The 27,076-nt window shown below is 41.2% G+C and overlaps 1 protein-coding gene and 1 pseudogene across 1 annotated transcript in view; both read left to right on the forward strand.

Annotated features, from left to right (window-relative positions):
• WDR63 (WD repeat domain 63) overlaps positions 1–27,076 on the forward strand; it is a 72,839-nt gene that overhangs the window by 7,403 nt on the left and 38,360 nt on the right. Inside the window, exons 3-13 of the mRNA XM_008064808.2 lie at positions 2,901–3,082; positions 3,680–3,784; positions 6,429–6,578; positions 7,688–7,887; positions 12,796–12,912; positions 16,370–16,560; positions 17,753–17,877; positions 20,994–21,083; positions 22,831–22,917; positions 24,396–24,524; positions 26,593–26,666. Of these exons, the coding sequence (XP_008062999.1) occupies positions 2,901–3,082; positions 3,680–3,784; positions 6,429–6,578; positions 7,688–7,887; positions 12,796–12,912; positions 16,370–16,560; positions 17,753–17,877; positions 20,994–21,083; positions 22,831–22,917; positions 24,396–24,524; positions 26,593–26,666 (1,450 nt within the window). The remainder of the gene's footprint in view (positions 1–2,900; positions 3,083–3,679; positions 3,785–6,428; positions 6,579–7,687; positions 7,888–12,795; positions 12,913–16,369; positions 16,561–17,752; positions 17,878–20,993; positions 21,084–22,830; positions 22,918–24,395; positions 24,525–26,592; positions 26,667–27,076) is intronic.
• Positions 676–1,460, forward strand: LOC110596259 (annotated as a pseudogene).

Here is a 27,076-nt window from a genome sequence, read left to right on the forward strand (position 1 = left end):
CCCCTGCACTCCAGTCTGGGCAACAGAGTGAGACTCCAGCTCAAAAAAAAAAAAAAAAAAGAAATATATTTTCACACCTATCAGTGTTATGCCAACAGTCATTAAAAATACCCAAATTACTTCTCAGCAACTTGGGTGGACTTCGAGTCTATCATACTCAGTGATCTATCACAGAAACCAAGAACTGAGTACCACATGTTCTCACTCATAAGCGGACCCTGAACATTTACCATGATACTGTCAGAAAGGGATTGGCAATAGATACTGCCAGGGGGGCGGGGAATAAGGGTACCAGCTCTCAAACCAGGTGAAGTGGGAACCAAAGGGAGGCCCAAACTTTACCTCTACAATGGCCATTTGTATATCTAAATCTGTATTGTTCCCCACATCTTTAAAATTAAAAAAAAAAAAAATTTTAAGCCCCAAATGACCTAACTAATACAGAGCCACTGGGGCAAGGGAGAGAATATTTATATAAGAAAATAAACTTAAGATACCAACATGAGAGGCCTCTCCCTCACGGGTTTGCCTGCTGGGCAGTGGGCTGGAGGATGGCGGGATGGATGGCGGGATGCCCAGGTGTGTGGGGTGCAGAGCAGGTGGAGTGGATCCTGAGGGTCGGGAGAGAGTCCTGGGGCAGACGCAGAGCTGGGACCGGCATGGCAGAAGCTGAAGATGATAAGGATAAGAAAACAGGAAGAAGGCTTGCGAGAGGGGACAGCAGCCTTGCCCTCTTGTGTCCACTGGCCCAGGGATGCTGCTGCTGAGGACTGGCCTGGGATGGGAGAAGGGGCCAGGAAGTCGGGGATGGAAGCTTCTCGAACCTGTCCTCCTCCTCTTCTGAGGGCAATCCTTGGACTGGTGAGCCAGAGGGGGAGAAGGGGTCCCGCACACCCCTCCCTTCCTACGTGCACAGGCTTATGAAGACAAACTAGTTGAGAAGTCAGTGAAAATGTAAAGAACTGAGCAACAATGATTTTGACCGTGAAAAGAAGCAGCCTTCAGAGCAGAGGTCCCCTTTTCAACAAGGCGGCCGGCGAGTCCACGGCCGCGGCTGTGCAGCAGGCACAGAGGTGCAGATCTTCGTGAAGACCCTCCCGGGCACGACTCTCACCCTTGAGGTTGAGCCCAGTGCCACCATCAAGAATGTCAAAGCTGAAACCCAAGACAAGGATGGCATCCCACCTGACCAGCAGCGTCTGTTATTTGCGGGCAGACAGCTGGAGGATGGCCGCACTCTTTCAGACCGCGACATCCAGCAAGGGTCCACTCCGCACCTGGTGCAGCACCTGCGAGATGGCATCATTGAGCCTTCCCTCCACCAGATTGCCCAGAAGTAGAATTGCGATGAGATGATCTGCTGCAGGTGCTATGCACGCCTGCACCTCCGTGCTGTCAACTGCCGCAAGAAGAGGTGTGGGCACACCTACAACCTGCACCCCAAGAAGAAGGTCAAATAAGGCCCTCGCCAGCTCCTCCGGCAAAGCGGTCTCCTGCCCTGGCCCATGACCCTGGGGCCTCAATAAAGTTTCCCTGTCATTGTCTGGAGCAGTAAAAAAAAAAAAGCAGAGGTCCCTGTACGGGGTCAGTGATTTATCACAGACACAAAAAACAGAGTTCCATATGTCCTCACTTATAAGAGCATCTTGAACAATTATAATGCTATAAGAAAGCGATTGGCAGTAATGGGAAACTGGGGGGGGTGGGATTGGCAGTTGAGGGAAACTGCTAGGGGAGGGAGAGGCATACCACTTTAACAGGGGTAGCTTCATGATCAATGTTTGTTTACCTAGCCCTGAATTGTACCCCACATCTTTATAATAAAAAAAAATTTTTTTAAATGAGAGACCATTGAGTAAATCAGCATGCTGAGGGAAACATCACAGAAAGAAGCTGGCAGGAGAGAAATAGATGAAGGGGCCAGGTTGGCTAAGGAGGATGGAAACAGTGGGCAGGTCCTGGTGGAAGAGAGGCGGGAACAGCGGCGCAGTGTGGATGAGCAGGTGGGCGGGGCTGCAGGACCAGCCAGGGTTCTGTACTGTACAGACACTGTTTTCTCTGTGCTGCCGGGGAGGGTGAGGTTGGGGGTGTCTTAGAAAGGCAATACAGGCCGAAAAGAACCTTAAAAAAAGCAATCATGCCTGCAGATCAATGGTCTCACTCTTAAAATCTATCCTGAAATGAATTGGAAATGCAATCAACATTTGTAAGCTAGATATATGTTTGTAGAATTATTGCCATAATTGGAACAAATGAGAAAAAAATTAGAATGCTTACCAATAAAAGAATGGTTTTAAATTATGCTGCAGAATTGAATTAACAGATAGATTACTTAATATCATAGTAAAATATCATTTTGGATAGATTAATATCATAGTAAAATACTTGTGGCATAATGGTAAGTATTAGAAGCAGGATTTCGAAGCAGAAGTTCATGTAAGGAAGAAAGGGATTGGCAGTAGTGGGAAACTGCCAGGGGAGGGCGGGTGGGATTGGCAGTTGAGGAAACCTGCTAGGGGAGGGAGGGGCACACCTCATCAACAAGGGTACCTGCATAATGCATATTTGTATACCTAACCCTGAATTGTACCCCACATCTTTAAAATAAAAATAAAAGAAGTTCATGTAAGGTATGCATAGAGTAACTGAAGAAAATAGAGCAAACTATTAATAGACACTTTTTTCTTGAGGGATAGTATTCTGGGGAATGGTTATTTTCTTTTTACAAATATTTTTTGACATTTTTAATAACAGTTATATTCACTTTAAATATAAGAACAATAATTTTAAAGTCTTAAAATATTAACAATAGAAAACAAACAATTGCTTGCTTTTCATAATTCTTAATTAAAATTTTTGCGGTTGTAATTAATATTCAAATCCCACTTGGTTCTTCTTAGGTCATCCAGAAATTTATCCTCTAGTATTAACTACCAAGACCCAGGAAATATTTAACTGCCGTATAGATGAAGATGTCACAGATGAACACCCTTATAAGCTTATCCCTAAAGAAGATATTTTTGAAGACATGCGAAACAGAGCTGCAGTATCTGATTTCCACCCAGTCAAAAAAATTATCCAGGTCAGTACCAAATTCATCTGTGTTTTTCAGCCCTACCTCAAGAAGTTCCTGGTACATAATTACAAAAGTTGGAGAGATTGTTGAGTTCAGATCTGGCATCTCCTCTTCCTTTGGGCAAATACTAGCTTCCCCATGCCATCTTGGCAATTCTGCTTGGCGAGCCTCTATGAAAAGCAAAGTTCCATCGACCACAGGCTGGTTGTCTTATCCCACATCCAAAAAGCTCATCCCTGCCCAGGTTTAACTAGAATAGGAATCTGCCCTTATTTTTTTGGACTACTTTAATGGTTTAATTTATAATTTTGGTATTGATTTATTCCCAAGCACACTACAGAGCACAACACCAAACAAAAACAGTGCTTCTCTTTTCCTCTTAGAAATAAAGTTGAGTGGTAAATTTCCCTGGACCCACTGTGTTTTTAAGAGCTTTTGTAAGTTAATAAAATAATTTTGCAGTTTAGCGTTATTAGCCATAGATTAGCGCCATTGTTATCTTTTATGATTGGTTTATTAGAGAAACATCAATTTTGTGTCAGCGCCTGAATGAACCAAGTGACACTTGAACATTAACCTTCTCCTTTGATTATATTTCTGTAGGAATATCCTGGAGATGAGCTTCTGCTTGTGTATGACAAAGACTTCAGATATGGACTCAACTTTTATCTTATTGGAACTGAAGAGGGCAAGGAAAACTATTTCAATGTAAGCAGACCCCAAGCCCCAGCAAGATGTTGATTATGAGAAAGGACGGGGTACCCCTGGGGGATCCCTCTACATGGTGATGACCGTTCTTGTTTAGCTGCTTCCCTGGGGCCCAGATCAGGCTCTGACACCTAGAATAGGTGAGCAGGAAGTGGAAGAAGAACTAAATCAAGCATCTCAGGGCATCCAGGACTCTGTTTCTGCCCTTCATTGATTCAGTGAGAGAGGAAACAGGAAATCTGCCACTCTCAGCCACTCTCTGGCCCACTTCCCTGTCTCTCTTCTTTCACCTGCATGACATTGAATCATTTACCAAACCTCTCATCTGTATAACAATGGCACCAATAATACCCATTTCTAGGGCTGTTGTGAGGCTTAGATGGGCTAATACAGATAAAACCTTTTGTTCAAGGTGGAGAAGAAAAAGTGACAGATGTATGAGACCCTCTTTCTGATCCTGCATCCTTGTTTGGTCAAATTAAGAGAGACAATTTGGGAATTTTGTTTAAATTGCTTGGGGGTGACAGGTTTGCTAGTTGCCCAACAAGAAAGGAGAATAAAGGAAAACCATAGAGTTTTAAAACATCGAACAATTTTTAGTAAGAAAAAATGTTTTACTTAGCCTTAACATTTTCGATTTTATTTTATGGTTGCTTTTACCTGTTTTTAATTTTTTTAAATAGTGAAATATTTTAAAAGTACAGAGTAGTATAATAAATATCCACACAATCATATAATCAGAATTAACAAATATTAATATTTTATCATATTTACTTCAAAACATTTGAGTTGGGGTCTCATTCTGTCACCGAGGCTGAAGTGCAGTAGCATCATCACAAGGATCACGGCTTTCAGCAGCCTCGATCTCCTGGGCTCAGGTGATCCTTCTGCCTCAGCTTCCCAAGTAGTTGGGACTACAGGAGCTGGCCACCACACCCAGCTAATTTTTTGATTTGTTGTAGAGACGAGGTCTCACTATGTTGCCTAGGCTGGTCTTGAACTCCTGGGCTCAAGCATCCCTTTCGCCCCACCCTCCCAAAGTAATACCCAAAGTGCTGGCATCAGCTACCACACCTGGTCAAAACATTTTTTTTTTTAATGGTCCGGAGGTCTTTTATTTTTGACATCTATTAAGCCATGAATTCACAGGGAATAGGTTCCAGCAGCTCAGGTTCCTTTTTGTTGGTTCTCACAAAGTGTGCTTCACTGGGTAGAGCAGGCTGGTGCTTCAGCTGAACCCAGGTGCCTTTCTCCTTGGCTTCCCTAGGCTTCCGTCTTTTTCTGATCATTTTCCTTCATGCATTTCAGGAGGAAATGTTGACTCTTTGAGGGCTTAATATGCTCAATACCCACATTAATTCTCTTGGCAAGAATCTTGCCCTAGTTTGTTAACAACAATGCCAACAGCAGGCTGGGGGACATAGACTCTTCCTGTCTTGCTATGGTAACATTTGTGGGGCATTCCTTTCTGAACAATACCCGTTTCCTTGACGTTTACACTATCACCTTTCATGTAAATGCGCATGTATGTGGCCAAAGGAACAACTCCATGTCTTCTGAACGGCCTGGAGAACATGTACCGGGTGCCTCTCCTCTTTCGCTTTGTGTTTGTCATTTTGGTGAATTACTAGAAGATGGTGGTTCCAGGCGAAAGGCCAAAGCTTTTTTTAAAAAAAGAAAGAAATATTTTAGACAATGCTCCACTCTCCCTTGGACCCTCCTTAATTCCATTTTTCTTCACTCTTCCCTATAGAAACCATTATTCTAAAATTGTTATATATCATTCTTGCTTATGTCTGTAGACTTTTACCATATATGTATGCTCTACAAAAAATGCATTTTATTGTAACACTAAATGTACATAGAAATTATATCATTTTATACAAATCATTCCAGCACATTTGTATGCCATATGTATGTAGATCAAGTTTGTTTATTATAACTGCCTTATTGGATTTTATTTTATAATTACATCACACTCTTATCATCAACTCACCCCCTACTGATACTCATTTAATTGTTCAGTTTTTCACTATTTCAAATAAAGCATCAGTGTGTATTTATATATGTGTATACATATAGTATACATATTCTTGTCTCCTATCTGTGTCTCCTCTCCTCTCATCTTTCTATATTCTTTTTTTTTTTTCCTTTGAGTTGGAGTCTCACTCTGTGGCCCAGACTGGAGTGCAGTGGCTGCTGCCGGCCACTGCAGCCTCAACCTGCTGGGCTCCAGCGATCCTTCTGCCTCAGCCTTCCGAGTAGCTGGAATTACAGGTGCGCACTACCACGCCTGGCTGATTTTTGATTTATTGTAGAGATGAGGTCTCGCCAAGTTGCCCAGGCAGGTCTCGAACCCGCAGGCTCAGGCAATCTACTCACCTCAGCCTCCCAAAGCGTGAGATTACAGGCTGAGCCACCGAGCCTGGTCTTCTATATTCTTTATGTCTCTTTCTTTTTCATTTTTTATTTTTCCTTTTTTTTCACTGTTTTATTTTTATAATTCAAAATCAGAATCAACAAAGAAGACACATAGTAAGAAATGCTTAATGAATTTATGTGAAGGTAAAATTTATTGAAAAATACATAAATGTGGCTATAAAGTTTGGTCATATATTTGAGAATGCTATTTATTTTACTCTAGCCCTCAGAGGTACCAGAAGAACAAGAAGAAAACAAAGAACATATTCCTGAAGATGTATATATGTATAAATTACCTGTCTCTAAACCATGGGTTTCTTTGGGCAGTGAAAAAGAAATTGAAGAAGAATCGGTTAAAGATTCTACAAAGCAGGTCAGAGATTTTAAAACGGTCTCCAGTCATTACTTCCCTGTAGCTGAACACCATTCATTCCTGAGGGATTCATAAGGTTTGCTATGGAGACATGTTTTTTTTGTTGTTGTTGCTGTTTTGTTTTTAAAGGAGAATGGATATTGCCTTAGGTGGGTGTTATAAATTGCATTTTGTCTCCAAAAAAAGATGTATTGAAGTGCTAACCTCCAGTACCTCAGAATGCGACCCTCTTTGGAAATAGGATCATTGTAGGTATAATTATTTAGAATGAGCACATACTGGAGTAAGGTAGGCCCCAAGTCCCATACGACTGGTGTTCTTGTGAGAGGATGGCCATGAGAAGACACAGACATGTAGGGAGAATACCATGTGAAGGAGGTAGAGATTGGAGGGACGTGTCTACCAGCCAAGGAACACCAAAAATTGCTGGTCATCACCGGAAGCTAGGAGAAAGGCAAGGACCACATCCTCCCTTAGAGCTCTCAGAAGGACCCAACCCTCCAACACCTTGATTCAAACTTGTAGCCTCCATGACAATTGAGAGAATACATTCCTGTTGTTTTAAGCCACCCAGTTTGTAGCCCAAGGAAACTACTACAGTGGTGCCCCTTCCCAAGCAACTCCTGTGAGGAGACTTGTACTTGGGTGATTTATTATGAAGGTGCCCCATAAGAGCATGAAAAGTAGCAGAACAGGGATATGGAAGAAGCCTTGCAAGTTGTAATCTCAAGCAAAGGTCTGGCAGAGGAAAGGCTTCAGCCTGAACCTGCAGAGAATTTGGACTGTAAATTGTACGCCCCAGAGTTGACCCTTGACCAAACACAAGCCAAGGAGATGGGTTTCCATCTGCCCTCTACCAGTCCACCATTGGTCGAAATGTAAACTCCCAATCACTTCCTGTTTTTTGTACCTTCGGGCAAAGTGGTCCCAGCAGCCCCAGAGCAGTCCCACAAAGAGAAGAAACAGGTGCTGCCTACAAGAGCCAGACGGGCACACAGGCAGTGGACAAAGGGACCTGAGAGGATCTGGGCCCAGTACCAACATGATTCACACAGTCATTTTTCACCAGGGAGCACATGATGTTTTTTTGCTGCTTACATGTGTTGCAGATTACATACATGATATCCCGAAAACGAAGTGAATTTGGAGCACCGATTAAGTTCAGTGACCAGAATGCTTCCAGTGTAAAAGATGGCTATATTGAGTGTACATCCTACCCAGATAAAATATTTACCCTTAAGCAACTTGAGAAAGATGTCAGTATGCAAGTAGTACCCCAAATAAGAGATATAAGTACTCAGACAAGATGGTAAGTATGTGATGGGTTCGTGCTTTTTCTTTTTTTACAGCCAATTACAGCAAAATCTAACAACGTCCACAATGATGTTGAGAGATCTTTAAAATAAATAGAACAGAGTAATTCGGTTCAGGAAGATCTAACTATATTCAACAATGCCTTTAAAAATCATAACAGAAAAATGAGATGCAAATGTGTAAGATGGACTAGGAAGTGGGCAAATGAGTGATGCCATTAATAGTTACATTGCTGTGTGCTCTCACTGGCCGTTATCTCCTAACTGCTCTGTTCTATTACCTAAGACATCATTCTCACACAGCAAATCAGACTGTGCTACTTCATTACCTAGGTTTCTTCTTTGGCTTCCATCACTTACAGAATTGCATCCATCCAGAGCCTTAGGATGCACATAAGGTCCTCCTCCTTCCATGACAGGCACTGTCTGTGTCTCCAGCCTCATCGCTCCCTGTTTCTAAACAAGTCCTCTGTGCTCCAGCCCTATGAGCTGCTTCTGGTTCCCAGAATCCTGCTGTTCAGCCACTTCCTGCCTTTGTTCCTGCTGAAGGCTCCTCATCTCAGTAAGGGAGAATGATACTCTCCTAATTACACGGGAGAAAAATCTTGGATTTTGTTGGATCTACCTTCAAAATATATCCCTTGCTATTACCTTGGATCAAGCCATATATCATCTCTTGCTTGGATTACTGTAATCTATCCATCCTTTCTCACCTATATTCTGCTCTCCATAGAAGAGTCAGAGGAATCTTATTAAAATGTAAATCACTGGGAAGCTGAGGTGGGAGGATTCCTTGAGGCCAGAAGTTTGAGACCAGCCTGAGCAAAAAAGTGACACCTAATCTCTACAAGAAAATTTTTTTTTTTTAAAAATTAGTAGGGCACGGTGTCTGATGCCTGTAGTCCCAGCTACTGCTGCTGGGAGGCTGAGGCGGGAGGATCACTTGGGCCCAGGAGTTTGAGGCTGCTGTGAGCTATGATCACACCACTGCACTCCTGCCTGGATGACAGAGTGAGACTCTATCTAAAAAAAGAAGAGGGAGGAGGAGGAGGAAGGGAAGGATGAGTGTGAGGATGAGGGTAAGAGTGTGGAGTAGGAGGGGGAGGGGGAAGAGAAGGAAAAGAAATAAATCAGATCATGTCACTGATCAAACCCTCCAATGGCCCAATGGCCTCCCATCCCCCAAAGGACTCTACAAGGCGTCACATGACCTGCATCCCTTGCCCCTCTGCCCTCCTTTCCCACAATTACCCTTGCTCATCTGTCAACCACACTGACTTCCTTGTTCCTTAAATTCACGAAGCATCCTTGTAACCCTTGTGTTTATGTATATAGCTTCTTTACGTAGAAAGCTCTTCCCCCAGGTGTCTATGCCTCGTTCCCTCCTTCCTGCGGATCTCTGCTCAAATGAGGCAGGACCTGACAGTCCTATGTAAAAGTAACAACCCCCCTTATCTCTCAACTATCTTTCCCTTTACTCTAGTTTTCTTCAGGGGGCTCTTATCACTGATTTGTAATTTTCATTTGTAATTTTCTCTCTCCACCCTCCCCCACTGCCCTAGAATTCAAGCTCTATGAGAAAGGAACTTGGTATATTTTGTTTACTGCCATATCCTCAACTCCTGAGACAGTTCCAGGCACATATTTATTAAGTGAAGAAAGAAAGTGAGTGGAGGAAGGAAAGGAGGGGGAGGGAGATGGAGTTAAGGAAAAATGTGCAGAATGATGCCAGACTTGAGTTCGAGTTGAGGAGAAGAGCCATGAAATGCACAATGAGAGAGGTCATGACCAAGAGTTAGGGGTCTACCGCATGGAGTGCAGTGCAAAAGAATGCTTTTCCTATCTATGTAACCCAACTAGTTAAAAACCATGGAAGTGCAATGTTAAAGTCAGGGCACATACACATAGATCCAAGGGTTGGACCAAAAGATGGATCTGTAACAGGGAAGTCAGATGAACAGACAGGCCAGAACCAGAGGAAAGAAAGAGAAAGACAAGAACTGGCAGTCAAGTCCTAGCGGGGAATAAAAAATATCAGAAATTTATAAACACCAAGAAGTGAGACTGAGAGAGGAAGGAGAGAAGTGAGACATTAGTAGCAAAGAAGCTTGGGTTTTGAGACAAATTTCTAAGCCAAGTCAGCCAAAGATTTTGTCTATGTACAGACAAGTCCAGGAATGAGTCAGCCATGGTAGACTCAGTAGGTAGACTCAGAAAGAGATGATAAACCTCCAGCATTGGGGACCCCGACCACAGGATTGTGGGTACGGTGGTCTCTCGGTGAACATTCACTGATAATAATAGAGTTGTTTCTACATAGAGAGAATAAGGAGATGAGAAGTAAGGGTGAGTCTTGTCACCCACAAAATGAGAAACAAAAAGAATCAGAAGGGGCCGGGCTTGGTGGCTCAACCTTTGGGAGGCCGAGATGAGTGGTTCGAGACCAGCCTGGGCAACTTAGTGAGCCCTCGTCTCTACAATAAATCAAAAGTTAGTGTGTGGTAGCGCGCACCTGTAGTTCCAGCTTGGAAATCTGAGGCAGAAGGATTGCTGGAGCTGAGCAGGTCGATGCGGGGATGGCAATGAGCATGCCACTGGATTCCAGCCTTGGAGACAGGGTGAGACTCCAACTAAAAAAAAAAAAAAAATCAGAAAGAACTCAAATGGTTCAAACCTAGATGACTGGGAGAATGCTGGCACCATTTACTAAGATCAGGACATCTGGAAGGGTAGCTGGCAAGGGAAGACAGGATGTATGACTGTGGTGAAAGAAGTCAAGAAAGACCAAAGATGCGTTCTTCGGGGTGCTTTACACACATCAAGTCAATCCTCATAACTGCGCTCTGAGATAGGCGCTGTCTCTATTTTATAAATAGAGATACTGAGGCAAAGAGAGGTTAAAAATAAATGCTCAATGTCTGAAACATAATTTAAATTTGAAGGAATTATGGATAAATTTGCTGAAAAACAATGAAACAAATCATATTTTTAAAATAACGGTGACTCTTAGGCTTGTTGCTATAATCCTTTGATAAAACCACCAGGCAACATATAATTTCATACTTAATCCTACCTATAGGATAGAAATTAAAAGATAAAACTGAGATTTGAACCCGAGCCTCTCTGGTTCTAATACCAACTCTTTCTTTCTACCACTCTGTCTCTGTTATGGATTCTTATCTAGGCAAGGAAAAAAAAAGAATGAATTTATTTCTAGTAAATATACTCAAAAATCTCTTTACCCGTTGATCTGATTACTCTCCATTTATTATATTTGCGCCTCTTGGAGACATTTTATTGACATGTGTTCAACAAGCACAAATGAAATACTACAGAACATTTTATTGAGCACTTGGGATGTGCTAGGCAATGCTTTAAAAGTTTTTAATTAACTGGGCATAGTGGCTCACACGTGTAATCCCAGAACTTTGGGAGGCTGAGGCAGGAGGACTGCTTGAACCCAGGAGGTCGAGGCTGCAGTGAGCCATGATTGTGCCACTGCACTCCATGATTGGGCCACTGCACTCCAGTGAGCCATGATTGTGCCACTGCACTTCACTCCATGACAGACTGAGACCCTGACACACACACACGCACACACAAAAGAAGAAGAAGAAGAAAGAAAGAATAAAAGCTTTGCATGTATTAACACATTCGATCTTTACAATGAGTTTATGAGCTAGATACTATAAGAACCTATTTTAGAGGCCAGGCACAGTGGCTCACGCCTGTAATCCCAACACTTTGAAAGGCTGAAGCAGGAAGATTGCTTAAGCCCAGGAGTTTGAGACCAGCCTAGACACATAGTGAGACCTAGTCTCTACCTTAAAAAAAAAAAAAAAAAAAAAAATATATATATATATATATATATATATATAGAGAGAGAGAGAGAGAGAGAGAGAGAGAGAGCCAGGTGTGGTGGCACACACCTATAGTCCCAGCTACTCAGGAGGCTGAGGCAGAGGATTACCTGAACCCAGGAGATTGAGACTGCAGTGAACCATGATCATGCCACTGTACCCCAGCCTAGGTGACAGAGTGAGATCCCAACTCAGGAAAAAAAATTATTTGAGAGATAAGAAAACAGACACAGAGAGTTTAAATAATTAGCTCAGGATCACACAGCTAGTAGGTGATAGCACCAGACTTCAAAGCCAGGCAGCCAGTTGTGAGAGTCCACACTTTTACAATGGTGCCATATGAACTCTTCTTGGCCCCCAAACCAAGGGCTCACTCAGTCTAGACTGAGAATGAAGCCCAGAGGTACAGTGGTCACACATAGGCGGAACGGACCGGATGGAGCAAGGATTTCTCAACCTCCACATGACTGACGTTCGGGGCTGGATAATTCTCCGTTGGGGTTGGGCTGTCTTGTACTTTGTAGGGTGTTGAACAGTATCCCTGGGTTCTCCCCACTATATGTCAGTAGCAAGTCCAGGTTGTGCCAACCAAAGATGTTTCCAGACTTTGCCAGATGTCCCCTGAGGGGGTGAGGTGACTTGTGCTGGTTAAGAAACACAAGTTGAAGGAAATGAAATGGAGAGAGAGAGAGAATGATAGGGAAAAGGTGGCAGCATGTTAATAGCTGATCAATCCAGGTGAAGGGTATGTGGGAATCCCTTACACCCTCCTTATAATTTGTCTATAAGTTTGAAATGAGTTATAAATAAAAATTTTGCAAAATAAGAGGTTTTTATTATGTTGAAAAGAAATATATGTAGACGTTGAAAGGTGGCCATTATCCATTGTCTAAAGCATCAGGCAAAATATCCAATGAATACAATCTAAATATAAAGTAATATTTTAATAGCGTTGTCACAGAGACAAACATTTGACTTATCGTGACCTATGTTTGCTTTTCTTTGACCTAATTTTTGGTGTTGAATTTTCTTTTAATATATTAGGACATATCCCAAAAACGCCACTACGCAATATTACCCAAGAGAATTCTCAGAAGAGGAAAAAACAGCTCTCAACCAATCAAAATCTCTGGCTGATTTTCTTAACAATGTGTCCATGAGGTAAAAAAATTAAAAATTGCATTTTTTAAAATCTCAATATCTTTGGGGAATACAAATAGTTTTTGGTCTGGGTTTTAAGAGTACTCACCATCCCCACCTGTGCACATTTTAAAAGTTGTATATTGGAAGTTTAAAAGAAAACATAAAATGTGTTTGTTTACCTACAGTAAGAAGCCTTAGTAAACAATTCCATATGGGAAGTCTAGATAGAAAATGACATGCATGAACATATGATGCAGTCTACAGATTCTTAGGATTTCTTTTCTTTCTGTTGCTAAGCATTATCTTAGACCTCTCAGGCTAGAGCCACACCAAACACAGTGTGAGCAATTGAGAGTGTGAACATGCTTTTCTAAATGCAAGTTAACAATTATTGGTGTTTACCATGGTTGCATTTATGTAAGTCTTTTTCTCCCCTCCACTCCACCTCTTGTCTTCTTTGACTTTTATAGGATGATAAGGATGAGGATAGTATGGATGTTAAGGATGATCATTGTTATGATGACAGGTATTTGCAACAATACCTTTGCAAATGAGAACCTGAATTCAATTCAGATGAATTTTTTGGACATTTCACCCTTATCACGAATTCCTGTGTCACTGCCACTCTTGCTGACTCTGTAAAAGAGGTGTTTTCAAAAGGTCCCCTACGTTGGTATAGGACCCTGGACAGAGCTCCGGGGCTTCTAAGCCAGAGAAAGAGCTTAACAAGTTCTCGTCAAGCTGACATTAGAGTTTAGAGAAGTGGAATCAATGATGGACAGCTCTGCCAGTTATACTCGATAGATTGGTTTCCATTTCTTCCCAAAATTAAAATTTGGTGGTCAAGTTCATATATAGCCCAAGTTAAACTTTTTTATTTTCAAGAGACATCGTTAATTCTTTCAGACTGGATGATATATCTTGAAAATTCCAACAGCTCTCAAAAGTTGTTACTTATGCCTGGAAAGAATCTAGTTTAAAAATTCGCTTAATGATTCCGAGAGTACATTAACTATTTGCCACTTATTCATAGGAAGTATGTTATAATTTTTCCTATATGGGCAATGAGAAAGAAACAAGAAATCCTAAGATTTCTTTTTCCGCATATCAAAATTAAGTATTCACACAAATTTTTCTGTAAAAGCATTAAAAATGAGAAGTCTGTTTACATATAATCAATGTCCAGGGAAAACTAGACCTTCAAGAAATAAAAAAATTTTTTTAAATTCACATAAATGGACTGCAGTGAATTCTGAATTAGCCACACTGTGTTTTATCTTTAGACCTGGCTTTTATTCTGTCCTCTCGATTGCCGTTCTTATAAGAAAAGAGAAGTGAACAGCTTTATAATCTCCCCTGAGGGTTGGAAAGAAGACATCTCTATGAAGAGAGAGTTAAACTGGCTCAGGAATTATCACAGCACTGGTCAAGTGTAAATAAGAAACCCAAGTTTATATCACTGCCGTACTTTCAACTGCTTGAGGAATGTTTAGTATTTTTTAATTTATATGAGCCTGATTTAATTCTGGGGAGAAAAGCCCTTTTAGAAATGAGGCCCTTTTTTTCTCATAGAATTTTATCTAAAACAAACCTCAGGGAAACATTATTTGCCAAAGTAGGCAATGACTTGAGAGGTGAGAGAGAAACTTTGAGGGGATTCACAAAGCGAGTAAGAAATTTTTATTTGGGGGTTAAAAAAAATCCAATGATGCTCATGGGCTTCACTTCAGAGACACTCGTGCCAGCCTCCGGTTCATTCCTCTCAAAAGCCACAGGGTTCCTGGAAATCAAGGACCCAGAAACCAGAGGACAGGTGCTGTCTTCACTTCCTCCTTGTAAATTACTTCCCCTTTTCCGGCTGAGGGAGAAGCATCAGGACACCAGAGCAAAGGCTGTGTCTTTAACGTCTCTCTCAAGAACTCCTTTCTCACTCATTATCTCCCAGAAAGAACAAAGATTCTGAAAATGCTTACTAATGAGTTTAAAACTTGATGCTCCAGGCCGTGAACATAGCCTACCCAGGGCTGGTCAAAGTCTGATGCGCGTAGGAACTACCGCTCGTTAACATGCAGGTTCCAACTAAGTGGGTTGGCATAAAGTCTGGAACTCTGCATTTATTACTAGCTCCAGGTGCCACTGTCACTGCTGGTCCATGAACCACACTTTAAGCGGCAAGGTCCTAGAAAAGGCTTCTGTTTTGAAAGAGGAAGTACAAGAAGAATTTAACCAAAAGAGTTATTCAATGAAGTGTGTGTTAATGATTAATGATGGGTATCAAATGGTAGTCTTGTTTTACATTTTAGGAGTATCTATTATGATATGCAGTGTTTGTATTTGTCTAAATAAAAGGTTTCTTCTTATTTTAAGAAATTCATAACTGAGAACTGATTTTTCAGCTTACCACACCTATTAACCAAACAAAAAGGAAATATTTGGACCTGGGATCGTGAAGGTAAAACCTTGAGTGGTTTTCTCATTTTAGGAGAACTCAAAGAGGCCTTGAAAGTAAGCAGCGTTTTCAAACCTAAGCATACAACATGACCATACACATCACAGTAACTATTTTAATACTGGAGACTGTCAAACCAGAGTCCCCTGACAATTGACAGATGATCCTTGCAGTCAGGTCATTTCTTAAAGCAATGATATTAGTATTTTTAGCTGGATAATTTTTGATTTGGGGGCCTGTCTCATGCATTGCAGGAGGTTTAGTAAGGGAATTAAACATGTCCATGAAGGCATTGCGACATCTAGAACCACCAGACACACACACACACACACACACACACACACACACACACACACTCACTCACTCACTCACTCACACTCACACTTCTAAACTCCAAATGTCCCCTTATTGAGAATCTCATATTTGTTGCTTTGAATTACACCTGTATCTGGGCCATCTCATTTAGTATAAGTGATTATTTAGTACTGAATATGCCCTTAAGAACTGCGAGTTGCCCTTTTGTGACAGTTGGGGCTTTCCAGCATGCAAATGAGATCCAGTTAGAGGCAGAGGTTTGCTGAGGTTTACACTGTGAAAGATAGAGGAGGGAGCGAACCCAGTGGGCAGAGCTTCAAATTTTCAAGCCAGCACAGTAGGAATTCAGGAGCAAAGACAGACAGTAGGAAAAATCCTGCAAGAGGGAAACCGACCAGGTCCAGCATCCCTGCCACCACCATGCTCAGTCCCTGGCCTGGAGACAGCACAACCTCGGCGTGGAAACTGAGGCACGTCATGAATTTGCAGCTAACAAACAGCGAGTTTTTGAAAGATGTTCTGAATTTCACCACCATTTTTTTTCTCTGAAGTCATTCATTTCATATGAGGTTAATCATATCACCAAATACGACTGAGAATTGTAAAATTTCTGTTCAGTATAAGTGAAGTAGAAAGAGCTGCTGTGATAGTCATATCATTGGAACTAAACTCCAACATCTGAATTGCTTTTTTTTTATTTTTACAAAATAGTGTTGAAATAGCCCTACAGCAAAATGAAATCATGAACACATTTATTGATGACTGGAAGAACCTCGCAGAAGAGGAGGGCACCTTTGGGGACAAGACCGATACCCACTTGAAGGAGTACCAGTCCTTCACCGACCTTCATAGTCCCACAGAGAAGATGATCACCTGCATCTCATGGCATCCAACCATCTATGGTGAGACGCAAGTGACAAGGATTCTCTTTTGTGATTACCCAGAAATTGCCAATTGCTTTTAAATGTAAAATGGCAAACTAGCTCGATTTCTTTCTTTCTTTCTTTTTTTAAAGATGTGGGGTACAATTCAGGCTTAGGTATACAAATGTTCATTATGCAGGTACCCCTGTTGATGAGCTGGGCCTCCCACCCCACACTGCTGGCAGTTTAACACTACTGCTGATTCCTTTCTTGTAGTATGATGATAGTTGTTCAAGGTTCGCTTATGAGTGAGAACATATAATACTCAGTTCTTTGTTTCTGTGATAGACCACTCAGTATTGTAGCCTCTAATTCCATCCAAGTTGCTGTGAAGTTCATAATTTTGTCCTTTATGGCTCCATAATACTCCCTCGTGTCTATGTACCACATTTTTTTATTCAGTCCTCTTTTGATGGGCAGCACGGTTTTAATAAATTTCAATAAGCAACTTCCATTTGCTGAGTGGCAGCACTTGCCAAGCACCTTCTCCACCTTGGCTGATGTGTCCTCCCAACAATCCTGGAGGACACTGCATCATTGTGTGGTTATCTCCATTTCACAAGAGGACTTGCCCAGGTCACCCAGCTGACACAATGCGGAGTGTAGATTTGTCTCAGGCCTACTGGAGTCCCAAGGCTGCTGAATTCATTCCTCCTAACACTCTGCCTTTCTGATTACTGAATGAGAGAGAAAACCATTTCCTTTAAGGAGTTCAGCAGCCAATGGGGGTAGTGACGTGTGAAGGTGGGGCCATGGGGCCATGAAGAGAGAGAGGTCTTAGTCCCCTTTCTTCCTCCTCTGACCCTCCATGGGCCCTCTCTCTCTCTCTCTCTCTCTCTCACACACACACACACACACACACACACACACACACACACACACACACAAACTTTTCTTACCAAATCTTCTAAGTCTACTGCATATTTTAAACGAACAGCACATCTCATTTGAACCAGACACATTTCCAGTGCCAAATACGTGACATGTGGCCAGGGACTACCATATTACACAGCAGGGCGCTTTAAGAACATTCTCGGTCTCTCGTGGAATATTGTTCCTCAAATTTCACCAAACCAGAAATGAACAGTGATTTTGCAGAAATGCAAAAGCTGGAAACATCTCTCCATGAACGGTTGCTGCTGACTTTAATTTCGACTTGTGTTCCCATCAGGGCTCATAGCTGTGTCAGTGGCCGTGCGACTGTCCTTTGAAGACAGAGTCCACTTTTCTGGCAAATTACTGCTGCAGCCCTCGCTGATCCTTTTCTGGAGCTTCTCCGACCCCATTCACCCTCAGGTGACTACGGAGGCCCACACAGCCCAAATGCTCCTTCCATGTTTGTCTTCAGCAGTTTTTGATCACAACGTACTTCATGATCAATTAATGTGGTAAACCCTTGTGCAGTTAGGCTTTCTTCAGTGCAGAACTTGTCATCATTCAATCCAAGCAAAACTGAAATTGGTTTACTGAATAAATCAACGTGCTGTTGTTTTTCAAAGATTTTAAGGAGAATCGTTTAGCCTGTTTGTAAAAACACACTCTGTTATGGGTTTTATTTCAGTGCTGCTTGGCCAAATGCAAATAGATTTTAATTTCGCATGGATTTCCTCAATTCCAGGGGATCACCAGTGGTGATAAATAAAGGTGACTGTGTGGGAGGACAGTGGGGTGTGGTGGGAACTGTGGCCCTAGTGACTGCACTGCCCATCTCTGAGTTGGCTTCTCTCAAGCTCTCTCATTGCTAGGTGGGTTCATTGTCAAGATAATCCAGAAATTTGGAGTTCTGTGAAATCGTCTCATTTTAAAATAGTTCAACAAAAACCAAGCCAACACACACACACACACACACACACACACACACCCCTTCACTCAAATTAAACCAAAGCACATAGCAATCCAAATAAAACAAGGCTGAAGGTCAGTTCACTACACAGGATTCTAGTTTCTATGATCTGCTCAATAAGAGTTTTGCTTAGTGGGAGGGTGCGTTACCGTGTTAGATTATTTCAGTGTATTTAAATATAAGAATATTTGTTTGCATAATTAAGCCTTTCCCCAATAAATCTTAAGCTCCCCCTCTTCCAGCTTCCATAATTCATTGGAATTAAGGCAGTTTTACTGTGACAGACTCTAGACTCTACCTCCTATTGACCCAGGGATCAAAGTGATAGATCGCTAACTGCCTTGTCAACCTACTTACCACAAAAATCGTGCCACTCTCTCGCTAGGGTTTGCTAACATTTCTACCCTAAAACTACCCCACCTTCCACTTCATGCCATGGAAGCGTGGCTAAGCTTCCAGACAGTTAGGAAGAAGAAATAGAGACACTCCTTTTCTCTCTGTTTTGAAGGATAGCTTTAAAAAGACAAGGAGTCTTTTTTTTTAATTTTAAAGATGTGAGGTACAATTCAGGATTAGGTATACAAGTGGATATCATACAGGTAAAGTTTGGGCATCATTTGGTCCCCACTTTGCCTGGTTTGAGATCAGGTACCCTTACTGAGGTTGTGCTCACTTCCAACCCCCACCCTGGCTGACAGTCTTTGAAGAAATAATGCCAAGGATTTATTTTGCCTTTGGTCTAATGAAAACTATGAGAGAGTATTAAAATATTTTGTTTTCAAAAGGAAAGGTTTCTCCAGAATACACAAAGTACCAAATAAACCAAGTTAATTTACCCCCAATTGCCCAGTTTGAAACCCCAGTTTGAAACCTCTAGATCAGTCATGGCAAAACTATGACCTACTGGGACTTTTTATTTATTTATTTTTTTGGTAGTTATGTTTGAAGAAGAATGGTTAGGTGCTCTTTTTGTGGGGGAGGCGGTTGCTTTGTTTTGTTTTGTTTTAGTAGGAGTCACACTCTGTCACCCAGGCTAAAATGTGGTGGCATGCTGCTCACGGCCACCACAGCCTTGATATGCTGGGCTCAGGACATCCTCCCGCGTCAACCTTTCAAGTAGCCAGAGCCAGAGGCACACGCCACCATGACTGGCAAATTTTTTGTACTTATTGCAAAGATGAGGTCTCACCAAATTGCCCACGCTGGTCTCACCAAATTGCCCACGCTGGTCTCAAACCCCTGACCTCAGGCAATCCTCTTGCCTGGGCCTCCCAAAGTGCCGGGATTACAGTTGTGAGCCATTGCACCTGGCCAGTGCTATTTTTTAAATATAACTATTCCTTCCTACTTGTGTTTTCCTTGCAGGAACCTGTTCACCTTCTGGGCTCTGTATTATTTTAAAACTTGCAATATTATCACTGGCAATAATCCAGGAGACCTAGGACCCCTTGAGAACATACTCATTCTCATACGTGCTAGAGGAGAACCCATAAAAAACATCATTTATTTCTTAAAATTAAAGTTGTGCATTTGTTCTTACATGTTTAAACCTCAGTCATCTTCAAAGTACTGTCCATTTGATGCAACACACCTATCAAGATGCTTTTTCCACTGCTCAAAACAGTTTTTGAACTCGTCCATTTGGACGCCTTTTAGTGCTTCTGCCATTTTCTGTTTCACCTCTCCCACATTGGCAAGATGTTTCCCTTTGAGGACTTTTTTCATCGAAGGAAACTAAAAAAAAAAAAAAGTCACTTGGATGAGATGGGTGAATGGGGAGGGTGGGACATGGGAGTCATGCCAGTTTTTGGTCAAAAACTGCTGAACGGCCGGGCTCGGTGGCTCAGCCTGTAATCCCGCACCTTTGGGAGGCTGAGGTGAGTGGATTGCCTGAGCCCACGGGTTCGAGACCCACCTGGGCAGCGAGACCTCATCTCTACAATAAATAAAAAAAAAATTCATCCGGGCATGGTAGCGCGTGCCTATAATTCCGGCTACTTGGAAGGCTGAGGCGGAAGGATCGCCGGAGCCCAGCAGGCGAGGCTGCACTCCAGTCTGGGCGACAGAGTGAGACTTCAGCTCAAAACAAGCAAACAAACAAACAAACAAACAAAAAACTGCTGAACACTCAGCACAGTGTGGGGCAGGTACACACATCATTAAATAGGCAAACACATTGAAAGAATCTCCAAAAAAAACTCACTGAAGCTGAACACAGCTTCTCACAACAACGCTAGCTGGTACACTGATACCAATGGATTCCTAGAACCCTTACCTAGCAGGAGAAGCTTGTACTACAAGAGGTCCGCCCTCCAAAAGATAATTCTGGGCCTTGTTGTTGTTGTGTTTTTGCTTTTTGTTTTTTGCTTTTGGTCCCTCTTGAACATCTACAATAAAATTTAACAAAAGCAGCTTCTAGCTTAGTGGTAGAACTCTGGGAATGAACTTTATAGACACATTGCCTATAGATTGCTATAAAATTAGACGTTTAACTGAGTTAATGTTATTTTCTAGCCACGATCCTAGTAGATTTTCTCACACCTTCTTGCATTTGTGGGGTTTACTTTAGTTGATGCTGGAGAGCCCAGATGACATCTTCTGCTTCCAGTTCTGTCCCAGTGACCCTAACATCATCGCTGGAGGATGTATCAATGGGCAGGTACTTATGGAATTATTTCAGCTATGTATTAATGTGGACAACATCCTGTAATAAGTTTTGATTTGGTAGTTTTCTGAACGTAAGGCCTCAACTCAGCAGAGGGAAGGCATGCCAATGGTGGGCCGGTCCTCATGCCAGAAACTAGAGTATAGAGATGTGTTAGACATGATGTCAGTGCTTGAGATGTTCCCAGAATAACCCAGTTACATAACTGAAATGGGTCAAATCCATTTGGGTTGCTGGGATAGACCCACCAGTTGTATGAGAGTCCATGGAAGAACAGAAGCTACAAAACGTCACTACCTCTTGGGCAAAAGGCCTCATGTGAAATTTCTCTGTGGGTGGGAGTTAGGAGGCGATTTGGAATTTAAATAGAAATTCACTGGAAAGCATACATTTATCACTGGATTTATGTCTATAGATTTAATGTCGTGTTTATTCTTTTCCTTCTTTTCAAGTTATCTAATGTATAAAATTTAGGTCCTATCCTCTAATATCCTGTTTTTCTAGTGAAGCAAAACATAAATCTGTTTTATGATCAAAGTTTAAATTCATTGTTATTGAGTGTGTTTGGCCATTACAAGGGTATATGATCTTTTTGTGTGTGGTTAAAATGTAAATGGGTATGGCTTCCATGCCCATTTATCCAGAACCAAAAATAACCAGGAAAACAAATGTGTCTCCCTCAGTTTTGTTCAACAATAACTGAGGGTCATAATAACGACACAGAGTCCATCTTCCAAGCCCGGCAAATTCTGAAATGCCTTTTTCACTCATGGCAAAGGTAATGTGCCTTTGTTTTAAAATATCTTTTAAAACCATATGATGAAAATAAAATCACAACTCTGTAATCCTGACATTTTGCTAATATTTTAGTGCAATGAATGACCTTTTTAGTCATCAGAAATTAATCTAATTTAGTGTTACATATTCTTTTTTATTTTGATTTTCCAAGAAATGACCTTCCAGATTTATATACATTCAGAGTTGGTCATAGTATTCAACTGAACAGAAATAATTGCTTCCCAGTCATTTTTGGACAATCTGGTACTTGTATTTAATTCTGGACAATATGACGTATTTTCCCCTAGGTCTAAAGCAATTGTCCCTACAATCACTTTCCAAAAACAGAAGAAGGCCGGGCTCAGTGGCTCAGCCTGTAATCCCTCGCTTTGGGAGGCCGAGGTGAGTGGATTGTCTAAACCCGCGGGTTCGAGACCCGCCTGGGCAACTTGACGAGACCTCATCTCTACAATAAATCAAAAATTAGCCGGGCGTGGTAGCGCGCGCCTGTAATTCCAGCTCTGGGAAGGCCGAGGCGGAAGGATCACTGGAGCCCAGCAGGTCAAGGCTGCGGTGGCCGGGAGCGACCACTGCACTCCAGTCTGGGCGACAGAGCGAGACTGCAACTCAAAACAAAAAACAAAAAACAAAAAAAAACAGAGGAAGAATTCTTCCCAAGGCGAAGGGGATGGATGACATTTATGTCAGTTTTTAAAAAAATACTACCATTATCAACATAAGCACAAACATCAAAGTGTTGAAGATACAGTACTTTTATAGAAAACAAAACATTTTCTCTTATATTAGCTTTAAAAGTTGCTGGCTTAATTAAGATACCAGCTAAATTTGATTTTCCCCTAAGATGACTGATTTATTAGACAGCATACCAATCGTTTAAAAAAAATCTTTGAGACCAATTAGCTATTTCATTAAAATGTTACAATAACATTTGTTTCTGCTTTAGATTATCCTATGGGACATCACTGCCCATGCAGACCGTATAGAGAACATCAAGACGGGAGATAGCAGAAGTAAAAAACCCACACTAAAGGTTAGCTTTTTGTCATTTTCCTCTTGCGAGTTTTTCCCGTTCAGAAGTTGATGGAAAAGCATGTAACAGTTGCCAAGGTTAACAAAATCTCAGTAGAAAAGGGGGGAATGTAATTTTCCAAGCCTTCGCATCTGCCTGTTCTGAGTCACTTGTACATGGCCCTTGATTGAAACACAACATCTATCATGGATGTTAGCTTCTTTTTCGTTGTTACGGTTGTTAAGAAAAATTAAGGGACCAAGTGACTCACTGAAAGCGAGGTGGTTGGAAGAGCACTGGACAGAGAGCTCAGTACCCAGGCTCTGCACCCTCGTCCTGTGAGTGTGGACATTCCACCTCACCTCAGCAGAAATAGGTTTACCATGTGTAAAATGAAGGGGTTACAATCCTTTCTGAGGATTGTATATTTTTGTGAGGCCGTGGATTCTGTTTGGAGGGTTGGGAAAAGATTCCCCAGCCCCCAACTCAGTACTTGCCCACCATCCTGCACATCGACTCAGTTCAGTTCTTCATCCTTAAGATCAGGAGGTCAGCCGGGTGCGGTAGCTCAGGCCTCTAATCCCAGCACCATGGGAGTTCAAGGCAAGAGGATTGCCTGATCTCAGGGGGTTCGAGACCAGCCTGGGCAACTTGGCAAGACCTTATCTCTACAATAAGTCAAAATATTAGCTGGGCGTGGTGGTGCCTGCCTGTGGTTCCTTCTACTTGGAAGACTGAGGCAGAAGAATTGCCTGAGCCCAGCAGGTCGAGGCTGCAGTGGCCATGAGGGTGCCACTGCACTCCAGCCTGGGTGACAGAGTGAGAGTACAACTCAAAAAAAAAAAAAAAAAATCAACAGGTCTCTCACCAAGGAGTGGTGGAATGTGGCCTTTTTTATTCACAAATACAAATATGCCTTCAAGAATGGGATGTGATGGCTGGGCACAGTGGTTCATGCCTGTCATTCCAACACACTGGGAAGATGAGGAGGGAGAATTACTTGAGCCCAGGAATTCGACACCAGCCTGGGCAACATATGGAGACCTTGTCTCTACATAAAAATTTTAAAAGTAGCTGGGCATGGTGGTGTGTGCTTATAATTCCAGCTACATGGGAGACTGAGGCAGAAGGATCACCTGAGCCCAGGAGATCAAGGCTGCAGTGAGCTGTGATGGTGTTAAAGCACTCCAACCTGGGCAATAGAGTGAGACCCTCCACTCAAAAAAAAAAAAAAAAAAAGAATGGGATGTCTCATTGATTCTGTAGGGAGGTCAATAATATTTGTTAAATTCAGAGATAAAATCTTAAACTAAACTGGAGGGGAAAGTAGATAATCCTATTGCCTAAATTCATGGTATGTAGGAACATAATTTATGGTTTTCCTTGAACTGGTATTTCTCCTAATGAATAGTTTTAATTGGAATGATGAGTAATGCATGAGTTCTTTCATCGGGTCTCTGAAATGAAAAGCACACAAATTTCTTTTCATATTTTTTCAGCCTATGTTTCTCCTTGAGCCAGATAGCAATAAGGAAGCAATGTATATCAGACACTGTGCAGTTTCTTCAATAGAAAATGGGCATAAGAACGTAATTACAGATATACACTGGCTGTCTGATACATTCGAGGTGAGTTTTGATGACCTTATACTTTTCACCTTCTGGACTGTAAGTTTTTGGACTTTATCCAAAGAAGGTATTTCAAATCAACAATCATTTACACTTAAATTGTGAAATAACCAGGAACTAAACTTCAAAAAATTGGGTCACTGCCGCAAGACCAGCATCTGATTTGGAAATGAGAATAAGGCCAACCTTTCAACTTGGTTGGCTGAATTATAACTTAAAAGCATAAGTGGTAGCCGGGCTCGGTGGCTCAGCCTGTAATCTCACACCTTTGGGAGGCTGAGGTGAGTGGATTACCTGAGCCCACGGGTTCGAGACCCGCCTCAGCAGTGAGACCTCATCTCTACAGTAAATCAAAAAATCAGCCGGGCGTGGTAGTGCATGCCTGTAATTCCGGTTACTGGGAAGGCTGAGGCGGAAGGATCGCCGGACCCCAGCAGGTCGAGGCTGCGGTGGCCGGGAGCGGCCACTGCACTCCAGTCTGGGTGACAGAGTGAGACTCCAACTCAAAAAAAAAAAAAATGTAAGTGGTGTCAACCGTGTTGCCCATCAAAACTGGACTGGATTAAAAAATGTATATATAAACAATGGAATATTATGTAGCCATAAAGAAGGACAAGCATATGAACTTCGCAGCAACCTGGGTGGATTTAGAGTCTATCATACAGGGTGATCTATCACAGAAACAAAGAACAGAGTACCACATGTTCTCATTCATAAGCGGATCCTGAATAATTATCATAATACTTTAAGAAAGGGATTGGGGTAACCCCCTTGGTTCCCCTTCCACTGTGGGAGTTTTTCTGTCCTCTCAATAAATCCTACTTTCTTAAAAAAAAAAAGAAAGAAAGAAAGAGAAAAAGAAAAGGAATAGCGGGATGCAACAGGGGTGGGGAGGACACAACATCATTAAGGGTACCTGATCTCAAACCAGGTAAAGTGGGGACCAAAGGGAGGCCCAAACTTTATCTGTATGATAACCACTTGTATACCTAATCCTGAATTGTACCCCATGTCTTTAAAATAAAAAGATAACATAAACAATTGTTTTAACGTAGGTGGTGTCAATACTTATATAATACAATAGTAGAGAAGATGAGGTTTTGATATGTAAAAATAAGGTGTGAATATTTTCCACTCTTTGCATCACTGTCATTTCAACTCACACTATATACATGCATTTTAATCCAAATGATTTTAAATTTAAGTGAAGATAACAAATAAGAAAACTACAACAAATCAGAATAGAATATTACATTTCTGGAACTGGATGGTCTCCTTGGGTTATTAATGTTGAAAGAAATCACAAAGGAAAGATTGACAGATATAAAATATACACATATAAATTTCTAAATTAAAAATGGAGGGGATTAAAAGAGGTTAATTAATGGGGACAGATAGAAGAAATAAGACCCAGTGTTCAAGAGATCGATGGGGTGACGATAGTTAACAACAACCTATTGTACATTATAAAGTAGCTCGATGAGAATAATTTAAATATTCCTAGCATAAAGAAAAGATCAATGTTTAAGGCAATGGACATTCCAATTACCCTGACTTGATTTGTACCCCAAAAACATACATCTAGTATGGATCAATAAAAAATAAAAATAAAAAGTAAAGAGTAAATAACAAAATGGAGAAAAATATTTGTACCAAATATGGAAAATATAAAAACCTCCAATAAATAAGCAAAAGGCATATACAGTAAACAAAACGATTAGAAAATCAACATAAAAATTATTCAGCCATTCTAATATCAAAGACATTAATAATAAAGCAATAATAATGCTTTATAAAGCATAAAACTATAAAAACTATATAAAAACTATTTGGGACTTAGTTTTTAAATGAAAATTTCCACTAGTATTCTGTTAAAAAAGAATGAGGTGGTAAAACCAGTAAACACTGCCATTGCTGATTACAGCATAACACTTTTGGAATGCCATTCGTCAGTGTAGTTCTTAAGTCATTCAAATCCAAGAAGAAAAAAATGTAAGAGGTAAATAACTATGAGGAAAAACATCATTCTTCTATAAGAATTTACTTTTCTTGCATTTTTAAAAAATAGATTAACAGAATGGGTTCTGTTTTTGAGAATCGAAGTGGAATATGTTGTCAGCTTGCCACGTGTTCAGCAGATTGGTAAGTCTTATTTCAAATATTTCCTAACATGCTTTTATACAAAATGTTCTTTTTTTTCTTAGATGCCCCTAAAATCGGTGTTTTCTTCTGCTCCTTAAATAATCTTCATTGTAGCAATTAAATCTAATATAACTAAAGGACAGACGTTATGAATTGTTGCTGGTTTTAAAAGTCTTTTTATAGAGATAAATATGTCATTAAAAGAATTAACTAATCTTTGTGCTTAATAATGTTATTCACAGTTATTCTGCTTCACATTCTCATCTTTATAAATTTGCAATATGTGTTATTTATAATTCAATTTTATCTAAGAATTATGACAATCATAGCGTTAAATTGGAAAAGAGATTTCACATTTTTGCTGTACATTTATAAAAGTTGGTTTGCCACCACCCACTACTGGGGAGAGG

The sequence above is a fragment of the Carlito syrichta genome, unplaced genomic scaffold (assembly GCF_000164805.1).
Source record: "Carlito syrichta isolate Samal-C Ts95f unplaced genomic scaffold, Tarsius_syrichta-2.0.1 Scaffold308051, whole genome shotgun sequence".
NCBI lineage: Eukaryota > Metazoa > Chordata > Mammalia > Primates > Tarsiidae > Carlito > Carlito syrichta.